This window comes from Drosophila mauritiana, chromosome 2L (assembly GCF_004382145.1).
Source record: "Drosophila mauritiana strain mau12 chromosome 2L, ASM438214v1, whole genome shotgun sequence".
Classification (NCBI taxonomy): domain Eukaryota; kingdom Metazoa; phylum Arthropoda; class Insecta; order Diptera; family Drosophilidae; genus Drosophila; species Drosophila mauritiana.
The window spans coordinates 18889683-18906139 of NC_046667.1; the positions used below are offsets into that span (position 1 = coordinate 18889683).

Consider the following 16457-nt stretch of genomic DNA (forward strand, 5'->3'; position numbering starts at 1 on the left):
AGAATATTTGTATCAGTTTTCATTGGCACTTGTTCCCAGTAGCCCATTCAAAAAACATCAGTGAATATTTTCTACAGCCAAACTAAAAATCTAATCTTCCAGACTTGCTTATTAAAGACTTTGAAACTGAGGCTCCGCCCGCATCTTGGTTTTTACATTTCTTTTTTTAGACATTAACTGATTTCAGTTCTACTGCAAAATGTGCACTAAGACAAACGAACGTGCCACACGACTTCATGAACCTGGAAGGGTTTGCAGGGAGTTGTTGTACCTCAGGTCGAAGGTGGTAAGTATTATTAACAAACTTATTATGATTTCTCAATCTTAATTTATTGAATTTGCCGTTTTTAGCCAGTGCGCGAAGTTCCCGCCTTCACTTTTCAGGCACTGCAGCCTAATACTGTAGTGAAACCTCCTCCAAAGTGAGTTCCTCGATCATCGCTGAGTTATCTTTATGAAATTTGAGCCTAACTCTTCCCAGGATCGACATCTTCAAGCGGAAGCCAGTGAAGGAGACCGTGTTCAAGATCTACTTCAATCGCGGCGACATTCCGTGTGTGATGTCCGGCCGGAGCAGCAAACAGGATCCGACCAAGGAGCGTCCGGTGAAGTGGCACTGTGTGCCGGAGAATCTCGACTACTGCTACTATCTGCCCATCTTCGTGGACGGACTGGCGGACATGGACTACGACACCCGGTTGCTAGCGGTCAACGGAGCCATCGACCTCATCATGCGGTCCCCCAAAAAGGTGCTACCCGTGCTGCCCAAGCTGATCCTTCCACTGAAACGGGCCTTCCAGACGCGCGACAAGCGGATCATCATCTCCGCCCTCCAAGTCATCCAGCTGATGGTCCGACTGGGTGAGTTTATTTAAGAATTAAACTATTACAATTATATTAGGTATTTTTAGGTACTAGTAATGGCATTAATTTATAATCCCATCATATCATTGTATGATTCATCTCACATAGAAAATAATTCTGTTTGAGGCAATCTACCGGGTTCATGTAATGATCATTAGATCCTTGTAGCTCAATGCATTTCTCACTGTAAAATGAGCTATTTGTATCTTCAGGGTTAACATTTATATAAATAGCTCTCTGTCCAGATGCCTCATTTATAAAGACTTCATCAGATAGAATGTTATTGATGTCCACCCAATAGTTTCCATTAATCTGCAGATTTTTCCTGATAGCACTCCACTCCTTTTTATTTTCAAGACTCACCAGTCTACTTTGCATACTTTCACATTTAAGTAAAGCTCCATACCAGTCGAGTTTTTCACTGCTCTCGATGTAATAGAACTTTTCACCAATTCTCTTGAAGTTTGTTAATGGTCTATTACTTAAGTCGAAGTCATTGAAATTCAATGTCTCCGATTCGCCAAGCACGTTATCGATAACAGATTCTGATGTTTCCGATTGATATTGAGTGCCAAACAACGTTTTTAAAATTCGCGGCATTTGGTCCAGATTTGATTGTTCATAACTATCCTTTTCGTGTATTTCCGACATCGTTGTCAAGTCATCCAAGTCAGTATTTCTGCTCACAATTTCAGTTTTAATAGTAAATTTCCAGAGGATAGTTCTTACATTTCTACAACATTTAGTATCTGACTCTCTTACCATTATGAAAATAGTTACTAATAACAGCAGTATACATCTAGTTATTGAATACAACATAGTGTCAAAAGCACAACACGATGTATCTTCTCCTATGAATAATTTTATAATAAGCAACCTTAATAGAAATGAACTATTATATATCATGTGCTTGCTGATAAAAAAGTTGATACCACGAAAAATGGCTTGCGCATGATTAGTGAAAACTCTGCTACTGCGAAAACTTATTAGTCAACTTACTTACAATATTATTGGGATTATACTAAGTGTTACTCATTCAATTCTATTGCAATCCTCAGGTCCCTGTGTGGGTCAGGCCCTGGTGCCCTTCTACCGCCAATTGCTGGCCGTGTGCAACCTTTACAAGAACATCAACGTGAATCTGGGAGAGGGTATCGATCCCGATCGCAACTGCCGCATCGGCGACGTCATCGAGGACACCCTGAAGCTGCTGGAGTACTGCGGAGGCCCCAACGCCTTCATCAACATCAAGTACATGGTGCCCACCTACGAGAGCAGCGTCTTCCCCAAGTGCGAGGCGCCCGAGCCCCGGGAAGCCTAACATTTCCGCTTCCAATTCGCTTTTCTTCGGCCTTCGGTCTTCAGTTAACGAGAATTTGCGAACGAGTTTTAAACGCCAAATCGCAGTTTGTGAATCTTCAAATCAGGGATGAGTAAAGCCAAAATTAATCATTAGTTTGTGCGTATTAATTGGCAAATTGAGGTTGGAATGGTGGTGGTCGTTTAATATTAAGACTATTGCAAACTTACGGCTATTATACGGCTAACATATTGCTAAATAGCTCGCAATAGTGGTTCATAATTCTGTTTAGACTTACAAATCTGTGAATAATCTTCCAGATCATAACTTTCTGCAAGAAACAGCAGTTTTTCTACCTCAAAATGTTTTGAGTGCAAGTTAGTAAAATGCAAGTTGATTTTCATGACATTTAAAAAGGTATGTCCCGAGTTCAATTGAGTTCGTTCAAAGACGTGGCTAATCTAAATAACATGTCCTGAGTACCTAAGCCGTCATGTAAATATTTCCACCTTAACTATATTTCCGTGTAGGACTATTTGCCTAAAGGAATACCCGTGTTCGACTGCACTTACCCCGTACTTGGGGCAACAACCAACTACCACCACCCCATCACCACTGGAAAAGTGCCATCTGCTAGACAGTCAAGTGATAAATGCCTAATTAATTTTTAATTTTCGAAAACGCAGAACGGCGGCCGGGGAAGTATACTTTTTATGCCCACTGTTTCGGGCCAATAGAATAAGTCGTGCCATAAATAAAAAGCTCATTACAATAAATCATAAAGTGAGAATTGTTCAATTTGCTCCGGCTCTTTTAATGGAATATCCGTGTAGCGAACGCTGAGTGTCTGGTTAGCAGCACTCGTCTAAGGATGCGTGTGTTTGGAAGGGGGAGGGTGCGGGGGAACCGCTCCTCCTGCCCAAATTTACTGTCCTGTCTGGGTCTGTCCTCCGAATCCCCTTATCTCTGGCTTAAATCAGCCGAACGAGCCGAACACTTTTGACTTTTGAGCGCTGCAGACCGCCAGTTCCCGAAAATCGAAGGATGGGCACACTCTAAATTTAATTTACCTAAATTGCTTGGGGTGGATGTGGTTTTGGACCTCCGCCCCCTCCTCCCACCCACTTGCCATTTCAAAATTGCTCATTGCGCTTTTCGGCGTAATTAAGGACGGCCCTCCAGAAAATTTCAAAAACAAATCTTGTTATCAACGGCCACCAACACGAAACAGTTGCTTCTGTTCGCTTTCTGACCAGCCCGCTGGTCACTCCACCTACACTCGGCGCATTTAACTGCCTTAATTCATCGGACTACACTGCGGGTATAGGATGTGTCACTTTAAAGTTTTATTTGCTAATAAGAAATAAATCTATATAATCATGTATTATGATTATTCCTTAATTATTATTATATATATTTCAAAGATTAGTGTTTCTAAGGCTAAAAATATATTCTCTTTATGAACTCTACAATTCTGAATCCAAGTTTTGGATTTTTCTATTTCTGAGATAGAAGCAGCACAGATATTTTCAAAATAGAATGAAATTTTCCCAGTGCATCCTGCGATGGGATGGTGGTTTGGATGGTCTCTGACCTGCTGACAGAGGGTCTGGGACCCCCTGCCCATCTCGTTGCCGGTGGCTGGTTGATTGTGGTGCGTAGATAAAAACCTGCCAAGTGTTGCAACTCAATTTGCCCCCCGAGCCAGGCCACACCCCATGTGGAAACCACCCCTCGATGGGTTCCAGCACACAAGTTCTTAATTCACTTTTTGGGTGGCGCGTGTTTTTTGGCCGCTTGATTCTATTTCTGAATTCTCCTTTTTCAATCTCCTGTTGACGGTAAATCAAACAGTCCCCCTGGGTGCAGCGCCACTTGACGACCCTCGCGTTTGGCTAAATTGCATTTACTTGCTCCGCATTTTCCATTTTATTGTGATGCTACCGGATTCAAAATTGTTAGTAAAACGTTTTGACATTTTATACGCACTTTTCGAAGAGTATTTTTTATTGCGTCTGAAGACTCTCCGAACTTGTCTCCGTAATGCCAAGGGGTGAAATCGAGATAAAAAGGGTTCACAACAGGGCGCCAAAAACTTTGATTTAGATGCTCAGTCCGCTTATAAGAATATAATCAAAAGTGGGGTATAATAAGATATATAACATATAAGGGAAAAAATATTATATATATAAAATTATATTTAAAAAAACAGGAAAGGAATATACTAAATTCAGTGGAACAGTTAAGCCGAATCATTTCCTATCCTAAAAAGTATGTAATATCCTGTCCGTAAGTCTTTCTGTCCGTCCGTATGAATGCAGAGAATTCGGATGGCGACTACGCAGCGCACGGTTCTGTCAAAATGTTGGCCGCCTACAGTATTTTTTAATTTGTTATGAAAATGTTGCTAATAGCAGCAATTACCTCTCCATTACCTGTAAAATTCTTGCTAGTCGAGTACACCCTCTTACTTCAGGAAAACCGTATATAAATTCCTATGTTAAGATAGTGGAGCGTTAAAACTTGTAAATTTATGTAAATTCTGTAGGCCTTCCGACACCTACAGCCCACTTGCACCTTATCCAAATGTGATATTAATTTTTTGGTGACCTACCGAAGCATTTCCTTCATGACGAAGTCGATTTGCCCACTCCTTCGGTTTCTCCAATGCCCAGAAGGGCTTTTCCGTCACTCCCAAACTGGCGAACGGGGAGCTTTCACATGCAGGACTTCCCCATTAAGTCATGCCCATATCTACGGGTGTATGCTGTGGCCAGTGGGTTGGAAATTGCTTTAATACCCCGGAAATTGCACGAGAGTTGCATAAATTGACACGCAACGCCCCGTGGGCGCAATCCCATCCAATCCAATGTAATGAGTATTTCAGACATCGAAAGTACTGCCCCACTCTTCACCCAATTTTTATGAACTTGGTTCGAGGCGACCAAGCCCATATTTAGTGCACATACATAACCAAAAGAAAAGCGCATGTCGAACGTGCTTCAAAATCAATAATCAAAATCGAACCAAAACTATCAATAATTGTAGATTGCTGAAGATGAGGGACTGGAAAATAGTTATTGTCAGAACAATAAGATTTAATCCAATGCTTTCATACTTATTGAAACACTAAGTACTCTGCAAATATTATAATGGGCTAGATATGTTTGCAATTATTACGATTACTTTGTAGCCTAGTGTACTTCCCAGATACTTCGTAATTGTATAATAGTTCTCATCAAGTGTTGGCCGGAAGTTCGTTTGCTTTTGGCGTTCCTTCTCATACTTTTGAGGGCTCACCATTTGTCCCCAGTCGCGTTTGTGTGATCGAGGCTATTTGACCAGACACAAAGCGCAGTTGTGGACTTTGGACCCCGTTCCCAATCCGTTTGTCCATTTGTGCAATCCGCACTTAGCCGGTCACGACCAGACATAAAGAGTGTAAAGAGTGTAAAGAGTCTGCCCCATCGGACGCAGATGGTCGCATTTTCACGACCCACGTGCGTTTGGTGAAAGCTGCCCGGAAGCGAATCGAAATTATCACCAATTTGCAGTCATCGAAATCCAATTATGGGACGTGTGTGAGACCGGTTCCAGATCCGTTTGTAACCCAGGAGCAGTTGGTCCTCGAATCCTCCGCAGCCGAGTGTGCCATATGCTGGCTGCGAGATACCCAAAAGTGCAGCGCGAATCGGAATAGAAATGGGTGCAGGGACACTAAGCAACAAGGAATTGGAAACACATCAGTTGGAAATTTTGAAATATTCATGTTCGTGATAGAACTGAAACCACACTCTCATATACTGTAATTTCTATAATCTATGTGTTGCAATACCTAATCATTAATAAACTGAACAAATCCAATGGCATTATAGTAGTTACTAATCACCAAAGGACTCCTTTCATCCCAAATAATTCTGAATCAGGTAAGTCTCGGTCTCAACCTTGCAGCTCAGTGTAATCGGATTAGGCTGGCTGCAGTTTCCAGTTTCCTGGCCAAAAACTGGAGGGAGCACAGCGAAAAAACATAATTTGCGAGAATTGTCACACGACACGGCTCGGGGGCACTTTGTAGTGACTTATTTGCCATTTGCGAAATGGAAGCGGGACCGAAAGAGGATGAAGGTCACTGGGAGTGGGTGGGGTTGAGCACGGGCTGGCCAAGTGGAACTCGGCAGACGGCGCACTAAATCATGCATGTCAAGTCGAGTAGTTGTCCCGTTTGCAGTTCCATCTAGCTCATCATAATCGCCGCTGCGAATACGCATCATTATCGACTGCATTTTCCCCGGGGGCTAACCCCTCCCCCAGAATATAATACACCCTCATCCTGCCCAGTTGTCGCTTAGTTCCGGCATGCGACAGATGCAACAGACGTGCAGACTTCCGGGGTCGGAGGTCTGAGGGTTTTGTGGTGCGACCGCAAGAGGGTCTTAAAAAGGGCCACCCCAGCCCCGCCCCCTCCAGCGCTGTCACTGCTCATTGTCAGCTAAGTGTCGTGGGGGTTGGGGCTGGTGGTTGGGTGTTGGGAGTTGGGAGTTGGAAGTTAGGGGGTGTCCTTGATGGTGGGAGGCATGGGATGGGTGGACGGTCAACAAGCCACAGGAGCAGGGCCAGCCCTCGAAGCAGCGCCAAACATTTCCATTTTCAAGGGCCTTAAACCAACTTTTTTGCACTCAAGCAACCTGCCAGATTACGTGGATGTGGAAGGCAAGGTGGCCATAAAAAATCCTTGCATGCACAGTGGCTCACGATAAAGGGAAAATTAAACCAATTTTAATATATTTTCCAGACTATTATAACTAATTGTGTGCCTCATAAGGAATTCATATATGCTATTATATGTTTTGTTCTATGGATTCAATGTTATATTTAATTTTTGAATGCATGTTAAGACAATAGCGTACACAATGTGCATTTAAATGGCCAGTGAACCACTGTGGTTGCCATACACCCACAGAGCAACACCACATCAGCAGAATCAGGAGCAGCGATGGCGGTGCCGACACAACAAAGGACACACGGACGATAAGACGACAAGAACGGCAAAGCAGTCGGCATCCGCTGCAACTACACTGAGAGAAATTAAACCATTACTTATAGCACAGAAATCTAAACATTTGATATAAAATCTAACATTTTAGGAATAATATGATTTTTATTACATTATGTTGATTGTGGTTGAACATGGTGTTAAATATGCATCTCGATCAGTATTTTTTCAAGTGCATGGTAATATTTTTGATTAGGGAAGGAGGATGCCGAAGAGGGGTGGAAAATGATTTCCACTTGGAAGCGACCAAAGGCAGCCGCCACCCGCCAACAATAAAAGCAAATTCAATGCGTTTTGTGATAATTTCGCACTACACGAGAAACGATAAACCCAAAAGCAGACAGAGGACTCTAGAATCGAGGAGGGGGAGGGGGGAAGGACCAAATGCTAGAGCCGTAAACGAGCGAATAATAAAAATTTTATATACAGCCAAAAGAGAAAAAATAATAATAATACTACGACGCGATGTAGAAATACATGGGTGTGAATAGTCAATGAGGGTCGGAAGTGCGGATGCGGATGCTGATGCTGATGCGGATCGCTGGGATCGCGGAGGTGGAGGACTTTTGGGTGGGTGCTATTCCTGCAAGGTGTCGGATTGCCCCGCGGTGGAGTGGTGGTGGCGGTGGTTCATTCCTCGAGTGGTTGCAAATCAAACGGCAACAATGCAATCAAAAATTTCGGTAATCGGGTGGGTGCAAATTTAGTTATTGTCCTGGCTACCCGTGTCCCGAGTCCTGCGGCCTGGATCCGGAATCCCTTAGGACTGCTTTGGCCATAATTTAATTCGGCTGGCCCATTATTTCATTAGTTCAAGGATGGCCCCTCGAAATGTGCAATTTATTCGGGCATTATTCCAGCAATATAAGATATGGAAAGAGAAACGACTGGAATATTGTATAAACTGCAAATGGCAGCTAGACGCATAAATTAGCAAATTTCGATTTTGATTTTGCCAGTTTAATTGTTTGCAAACCAGGCCCTTGTCCGTATCCCGAACAATGGTAATAGTCTTTGGTTAGGCCAACATGTTGTATCTTTGTATCTGCATCTGTTAGATAGGTGTCCGCTCGGGCTTCTGCCGGCCATTATACAAATATAGTTTGTGTAATTAACATTTATGGACAAAGAGTCCACACTGGTCGAGTCATAGGCAGACAAACTCCGTTCGCATGCCCAGAAATTATCAAAGTGAGTATATCAAAAATCCAATTTTCATTCAGCCAGCAGCCCGAAAGTATGCCTTTGTCCGAGTTTGGGTCTCCAGAGCACCAAACCCATACCCGCCAGATGCAGATACTCGAGTGTAAAAGTTTTTCTGGTCTTGAAGGGCCGGCCCATAGAATTATGCAAGCAACTCGCCGAAACGCACTTGAACTTCTCCACCGTCCAGTGCAGCACAAATGCATAGAAACAATGAACATTAAGTTGATGTAAGCAAATGCAAAACTTTATGCAAATCGCCGGCCAACAACGACACAACAACGCACAACAACGTGGCCAAGAAGCTGTCAGTCAGCCGGTTCAAATATGGGGAACTGATTCTGGCCCGGATTGGAGCCACCGAGATGGAAGTGCGCAAACACCAGTTTCAGCAAGTCAGAGCGATGGAAAAACTAATACGTACTAAGATACGTAGTTACTTTTTGATTAGCTGCATGTGAGACTCTTTGAATAGAACTCAAATTATAACAATTATGTAAGTTCAGTTAAAAAGTTTCCGGAATGTACTGTAGAACTGGTTTATCATTTCCGATTAGCAGCTTCGTTCGAAAACAATATACTCCTGAAAGCCTCCTGATTGCTGACCACACTCATACCTTGCAATAAAAAGGTTGACAACGAAATCCATCTGTTTAATGGGTTCGGGCCATCCCGGTGACCAAGCCCACCCACTTTGGCTTGATATGAGCGCCCTTCCCCACGTGTCCACATATATATGCCAGTCTAATCCCCGAGATTACAAAAGCCTTCCAGGGGCAAAACTATTACGCTTGATAAATTCGAGATTAAAGTGCATTTGCAGACGGGTCAGGATCTTTGGGCCGGGCCACACGATTTATGGCCATACATTTGGTGGATTTCTTCAGTTTTCTTTGGCAGGATACTCTGGCCACATCCCGAGCCCTTTTAATTATCACACGTAATGACAGCGCCAAATGCAATTGCTAATTAATTGCCCTGGACCCACTACTGTACTGGGGTGAAATTTATGGCTTATACATTTGTTTGGCCCGACATTATTATTCCGACATGTGCGGTTATGGGGAGATCTAGATCCATCTAATGCAATTTCCCCCTCCGCAGGATGTGGTTGATGCGGGGGCGTTGCTTGACAAATGAGAAAATGCTTCATTAGTGCACCACCGACGGGCTCAAGGGAGGAAAGCCCCTTGCAGATACCAATAGCAAAGGAAGTCCCCCAAAAAAGTAATCGTATTTGCCCAATGGACCTGCGAATACAACATACAACGCCATTTATTCTCAAAGCCAACTTGAACTTGAGACGCGATGAACTTCGCATTCGGTTTTTCAAGCGGCTAATGACGATAATCGCTCGGTGGCTGTCAAAATTGCCGCAGAATATAATTGCCAGCTGGCCATAGAGTAGCACTCGACGTCCCATGATTAACGATGAGAGCATTATGAAAAAGCCCAAAACACAACAAAACACACAGGCGAGAACAAAAAACGGCAGCTGGATACAATGGAATCTCCAAGATACATACAGCGGAAACTACATCGAAACAATCACAAAAGATGCTAGCCAACCGATTAGCATCAATTACTGGAACAGGGGTACGGGGTTTTGATCTACGCATAACGCTCAGATGCATCGCGCCCCACCCACGAATGCATTCGGAACAACTCACTTCGGCCAGTCGAGATCTTATCCGCGAAGCTCTAACAAGCCGTCAACAACAAAAGCACACTGCGAGAAAATATCCTTGAAACGGGAATCCTTTTTGGTCAGAATATCAAACCTTAATGCCAATCAAAGCTAACTATACGCCCATTAGGACCTTCAAATATCAATCAATCAAAGTAATTATTTCTCAGCTTCTATTTTGTAATTAGAGGAAGCCATCAAATCAATTAATTAGAAATTAGCTACGCATTTTTGTTTCCCGTGCAGCAGCATCGGCGGTGTCTAAAACTTAAGTAGAGTTAAAAACAAAAGCGACTTTTTTGTGCTCGCCAGCTTTGCCAGTTGATTTTAATGAATCTCCGTAGATATTTGAAATCAGCTTGCTTGTTTTGCCTCGCTTAGTTGTTTGTCGGCGGTTTTCAAGTGCGCACACAAGACGCGGCTCCATTCTCGAGATCGATTTTCGAGAAACTCCAAGGGAAATACCCATTAGAACACGCGATTCGCTTCCAACAATGAGCTCTTTCACCGCCCACCTGTTGATAGTGCTCCTCGGTGGTCTGCTGCTAACTCATCACTGCGTCCAAGGTTGTTCAAAGTAATGGGTCAGCAATCAATCAATCAATCACGCGGCGGGCGAAGAAGTTCCTCCATGAGTCAGCTGGAATTTTCGGGCTTAGAATCTATATCTATGTCTATACTATAGATGTGGATTCGTGTCACTCGACTGCAGGGAATTCCAGTGGTGGGGGAACTACGAAATAGACAATCCTATCAGATTTGCGAGGGTGTAGTTATGTGGCACTTTTTTAAAAGCAGTTAGCTTGAAGGTGCTTACACTTATAACCAGTGTACACTGATTTAATTAGAATGAAATCCTAACTAATTCGCTTTGCAAACATAAGAGAGCATCTCCATTTGAACTTCACCCTAAGAATACACAAATCTCATATGGGCTTACCCCAGATTGGACTACATAAGTAATTGCAGCTGAAAGTACTCGGTTCCCATCGAAGACTTGCTCCCTTTGGTCTCAGCTGGAAGCCTAATTGGTACTACCCCAGCGAAATCCGATTCTGATTGTGACTAATCCCATAATTGTGGCGCTGCCCGTGCATATTCAAGTGCAACCTCAAATCGGTCAGCGGCAGCTCAGGTTGCGGATTAGTTCAGTCGGTTGAATCGGTACGGTGCATATCCGTAAATAAGTCAGCGTGTGCTAATTGCATCACTTGTATGCCACGGACCCGCAACACGCTCCAATTCCTCCGATTAAAGTCCGGAGGAGGTGGTCGGTCCAGGGTCCGCCCGTTCGTTCGTGGTCGTGGTGTTTGCATAACTTTAATTAAATTTCTGCTAAATCTCATTTCCATGCTAAACCGAAAACAAACAACGACGCTGGCGTCGGATGGCAACCAGGTCAGGCGAGTAAAGTGTCCTCCAAGTTGGATTTCGATGAGAGCGATGGCAGCAACAATCAGAATCAGACGGGCTCACCCGGACAACCGGGACAGGCGGGCGGAACTGGCAATGGGAACTACGACCCGGGAACGGGACGAAGCCTAAGTGGTGGAGGAGGAAGTGCAGGCGGGGGCAGCGGCGGAACTTCCAGCGGGGGAAATCGCCCCAAGATCCACGGAGTTCGGGTCACCGTCGATACGGGCGATGGACAGCAGCAAACGAAAGGTAATTAAATCCACTCACACCCACTCCCCTCGGCAGCCCAATTAAAAAACTAAAAAACAAATATAGAGTCCAAGGAGAGCGTGGAAATTACGGATTTGGGCAAGCACAAGAAGCGCGTGGGCATCCACACGGACATCACGTTCGAAATCACCTCCGATTCGGACGGAAACGAGACGAGTTCCGCTCAGCAGCAGGGCGACAAGGGTGAGTGGCCATCGCATTCTGCTAACAAACTCACTTTCCCTCTTGAACCAATACCATCAGAAAGGGGTCAGATACTCAGGGATGTATCTTACAGCTTAAAAGTTTAATTAAAAAGAAGTACAACTACAGACATAGCAAAACAATCCTATGAAACATGAGCATCCTTTATGAATATATAAATGAATATGAAGTTTACTATTCCACTCTATTTTTACATAACCGCCAACAGAGGACGCCAGTGTGCCAATTTTCAAGGGTCGTGGTGGCAGCGATTCAAAGCACAAGACCCGCAAGCCATATGATCCCAAGTCGCAGTGGAATCCCAACTTCTCCGGCGAGCAGCATGGCTACCAGGGCGGCAATCGAGGTGGCTACCAGGGATCCAATCGCGGCGACTACTATCCCCAGTACTATCCCGGCAACGTCTACACCGGTGGAAGTTCCGATGCAGGCAGTATCTACAGGAACGGCGAGACCTGGACGCACTACGTCCCGGTTTGGACCACGGAGCGGGTGCCGCAGGAGCAGGGACAGATCTATCGGCGGCCCAGCTGGAAGCCCTGCTACTGCATGTCATCCACGGAGTTCAGACGCCGTCGGGATAGCAAAGCGAGAAGAGAGCAGACAGATCAGCACAAGGGTGTCATCAACAGTGGGGTTGTCCAGGTGGTGGATGGCAAGTTGGAGCGGCCTTTCTCCTGAGGAAAGCCTCCTGCACTAATCAGTTTTTACAACTTTGTAAAGCACACTTCTATTTAAAATAAAACTTTAGTTTAGTGTTGTTAGACATATCATTTTACATTTTGGCGTTATATTTCAAGCCAATTTCCCTTTTCGCTGAGAATATCATATTCCTAATTGCCATCAAACTTATAGAAAAAAACTTTTATTTAAGAAAAGAAGGTAAAAAGAAAATTTTAATAAATTTCAGAATTGTTTTTGATGACTAACCGAATTCTGGCAAGATCACTTGGACTACCTTAGATTTTCAGTAAATGTGTGACGAAATTATAACATTCACAAATTAGTTTCAGAAGATAGACAAGCACATATTTGAAGAATGTTTCCTTATCTTTAAAAATGTGTCAAATTCATAATCAGCATTAAAATCCGTATGAAGTCATACTCTAAAAGGCCTGCAGGTATTTTTCCTTTTTTTGGGGTTCCTGGCTTAAACAAAAGATTTCAGTTGACATTTAAAAAATTTATTTTACTTTCACATTATTTTACAACAACAGTGCGAGCTGAGTATTTCACTCCACTAAGAACACGACAGGCGTAAAGTTTTGGGTGCTGATTGATGTAGCCGCTTTACGAGTGAACACTGTGGGTGCCGAACTTGCCATTGTCATCGACGGAGGCTGTGACCGCATGGTATCCCGCCCGCTTGCCATTGATGTCAACACTTTCGCTCTCGCCGGTGACTAGATCCTTGTAGTTGTTGACATGGCCATTGGAATCGTACTGTTGGTACAGGAAGGGAAAAAAGATTATTATAAAGCATACGAATAACTCAAACTCGTCATAAAGTTGATAAAGTAGAAGGTTGTTTTATATAAAAGTCAAATAAAACCCACCGAGTTCTGGGAAGACCACTTGGACTGCTTCTCCCACTGCTTGGTACGGTAGCCACTGCCCAAGTTTCCGGCTCCTGCTGATAATCCGGCCCCAACGTTGCCCGCTCCGACCACTTGACCGGTCTGTGCCGCGTTCAGTCCAAGTCCCAAGTTCTGCTGTCCGCTTAACAGGGATCCGCTGAGCAGCGACTGCTGTCCGCCAACCTGTCCGCTCAGCAGAGATCCTTGGCTGCCGCCCAACAGAGATCCACTCAGTAGAGCAGCACTGTTGCCGGTACTGGCGGAGTTCAGGGAGCTGGCAGAGTTCAACGAGCTAGCGGAGTTGAATCCAAACTGGGAGCCAGAGTTGAAGGCAGAGTTGTAGCCAGAGTTAAAGCCACCTTGTGAGCCGGCGGCGTAGCCACTTCCAGCTTGCACCTGGTTGGCGGATGCGGCTTGGGAGGCAGCCTGCTGGCGGGCAGCTTGCTGGGTTTGGCTGAGCAGCTGGGTCAGCTGGCTGTTCTGCTGGAAGTTCTGGCCAAAGGAACTGCCAAACTGAGAGTTGAAGGCGGCATTGCTGCCGAAGTTGGAGGCGGTGTTGCTGCCGAAGTTGGTGGCGGCATTGCTGCCGAAGGTGGAGGCGGCATTCGATCCGTAGGTTAAACGGCTGCTGGCAACTGGCTGAACCAGCTGTGGTGCGGACGCAGTGGTGGTCACCTTTCGCTGATAGTAGTGTGCGGTTTGAACTGGGACCGTCTGCGTCACCTGGGTCTGGGTAGGCTGCTCGACAATGCGCTCCTCGTGATGGACGTAACGCTGGGAGCCACCGGGAATGGTGTAGACCACCTGTTGCGGGGTGGACACAATCTTCTCGTGCCTGTAATACTCGGAAGTGGGGGCGGACTGCACGGTTTGAACTCCGCTGAGCAGCTGAGCACTGGAGTCGACGGCGTTCACGCCACCAAAGTCGACCTTGTTGCCGGCATTGGCGTTCTCAGCGAACTCCACATTGCTGCCCACCTGGTGGGCGGCGGTGCTGCCGAAGTTGGAGGCGGAGCTGGTCTGGAAGGCGGCGTTGGTGGAGAAGGAGCTGCCAAAGGAGGCGGCATTCTGGGCACCAAAGGAGGCAGCATTCTGAGCGCCAAAGCCTGCGGTATTCTGGGCGCCAAAGGAGGCAGCATTCTGGCCGCCAAAACCGGAGGCAAAGTTAGAGCCAAAGGAACTTCCAACACCAGCACCAATGGTGTTAGTACCAGCAGCACCACCCAAAGTCTCAACGGCACCACCTAATCCGCCAGCGGAGGCACCTTCGGCGGATTCAGTCGCACCCACGGAGTCGTAGGAGCTCTCCAGTTTTCCCAGAGAGGAGCCTTCAACCTGACCGGAGGCGCCATCGAAGCCAGCTCCAAAGCCACCGCTATAGCCTCCTCCGTAGCCGGCGTTCTTGCGAGCCTGCTCCACCGCCTGCCCGTGGGTACTGTAGTGGCTGAGGATTGAGGCAATTAACTTAATAAAATTCGTTCCGAAAGAGGAAGATTGTCATTGGGGTTTAAAAGGATCTCACAATCAACAATTTTAAATTATAAAAGCAACTCAGAATAGGCAACGCAAATTTAGTTGAGTGGTTCGTATTTCTTTGTTGATTCTAGACATATTTTTCTAAAATTTTAATTTAAAATTTGGAAGTACCATGTCAGCCAATGGGGATATTTCAATTTTCTCGATTCAGAAAAGAAAGATCTTTAACATTTGCAACAAGGCACTTACCGAGTGTGGAAACTGTCGCGTTTGGTTCTCGCCAAACTTTTCGATTTTTAAATTGAAAACAAACCATTAGATTATATATTAAATGAGGCACTTCAAATCAAATTACCTTTGTTGGAAATCTGTAATTATAAAAAGAGAGAAATGTATTAGTTAACGTACGCAAGATGATTTAAAAATCCCGTTTAATCAAAACTTAAGTACGAAATTGATAGAAATTGAATTTATCACTTTAAGTTTTTCGTTTAAAGAGTTTTCTCATTCACTTTAAAACATTTTTATTTCCTTAGAGTTGAGTTTTTTATTTATTTTTTTGTTACATCACTATTCAAAAAGTATGTTTCGTTAGGTTTACAATCTCTTATCGCCACACGCGCCATAAATTACACAATTTCCCAGGGTGTTGTGTAAATATTTCATTCAGGAAAAACCCAAGTGCCACTGACGACACTCTGATCCACGAATGCTGATAGGCAGCCTCAAAACACTTGGATGAGATCGCCAGGACCAAGCCGGCACAGTTTACATCTTAGGTGTAATTTTCTGGACTAGCAGATATTGGGAACAGTGCACTACCTCCACAGACCACACCCAGGCAAAGGGCCAAAACCAGCAGCTTATTCATTTTGGCAATTCGTGTTAGCTCTTGACCGAAAAATACGTTCGACACTCGCGATTTAAATTGTACTAATGCAATCGAGCGAAGGGAGCTCCGCTTTAAAGCCTCAGACGGCGGTGATAAGAGCCACTTATGTATAACTCAGTCTTGAACTGATTGATTTCTGACCCAGAGAGAATGCCACTGATAGTACACGTAGAATTGGAGCTCGCAATTGGTGCAGAAAGCCGCGAGTGATGAAAGTTAATTGCGACATCATCGCCCTATATAGAATATTTTTCGTATTCAGCTTTGATGATCGGCGGGGAACCTTGCTCAAGAAATACCCAGTATATAGTTGCCATGTACGTCTGCCGACATTATCACTTTTGCGATTAATTACATATATGTGTACAAATTATGTTTATAGGTGGAACCCAATGCCAATGAGCTCCCATTGAACTTAGAAGAAACTGCGAGCAAGGTGAAGGAATATATAGAAAAAACCTTGAGCTCCAAATTAAATTCAGGAAGTACTAACATTTCCCTTGTTGAATTAGCTA

At 44.6% G+C, this 16457-nt stretch overlaps 3 protein-coding genes across 5 annotated transcripts; 2 read left to right on the plus strand and 1 right to left on the minus strand.

Moving 5' to 3' along the window:
• The first annotated feature begins 34 nt into the window (after window positions 1–34).
• On the plus strand, window positions 35–2319 carry LOC117142621 (parkin coregulated gene protein homolog). Its single transcript, XM_033306712.1, has 4 exons — window positions 35–286; window positions 352–422; window positions 482–861; window positions 1923–2319. The coding sequence occupies exons 1-4, from the start codon at window positions 200–202 to the stop codon at window positions 2183–2185; spliced, it is 801 nt and encodes a 266-aa protein (XP_033162603.1). The 5' UTR covers window positions 35–199; the 3' UTR covers window positions 2186–2319.
• An 8183-nt stretch (window positions 2320–10502) lies between these two features.
• On the plus strand, window positions 10503–12775 carry LOC117150812 (serine, glycine and glutamine-rich protein). 2 transcript variants are annotated; one of them, XM_033317872.1, is made up of 4 exons: window positions 10503–10674; window positions 11506–11772; window positions 11839–11976; window positions 12206–12775. In XM_033317872.1, exons 1-4 carry the CDS (start codon window positions 10602–10604, stop codon window positions 12676–12678), a joined length of 951 nt encoding a protein of 316 aa, XP_033173763.1. In that variant the 5' UTR covers window positions 10503–10601; the 3' UTR covers window positions 12679–12775. The 2 variants fall into 2 exon arrangements, with proteins under 2 accessions (XP_033173763.1, XP_033173764.1); XM_033317873.1 differs by having other exon boundaries at window positions 10660–10691.
• Window positions 12776–13165: 390 nt separating this feature from the next.
• LOC117150325 (fibroin heavy chain) lies at window positions 13166–15983 on the minus strand. 2 transcript variants are annotated; one of them, XM_033317163.1, is made up of 5 exons: window positions 15873–15983; window positions 15406–15418; window positions 15300–15335; window positions 13554–15018; window positions 13166–13440 (listed from the first exon to the last, which is right to left on the minus strand). In XM_033317163.1, the coding sequence occupies exons 1-5, from the start codon at window positions 15919–15921 to the stop codon at window positions 13288–13290; spliced, it is 1716 nt and encodes a 571-aa protein (XP_033173054.1). In that variant the 5' UTR covers window positions 15922–15983; the 3' UTR covers window positions 13166–13287. The 2 variants fall into 2 exon arrangements, with proteins under 2 accessions (XP_033173054.1, XP_033173055.1); XM_033317164.1 differs by lacking the exon at window positions 15300–15335.
• Window positions 15984–16457: the final 474 nt, after the last annotated feature.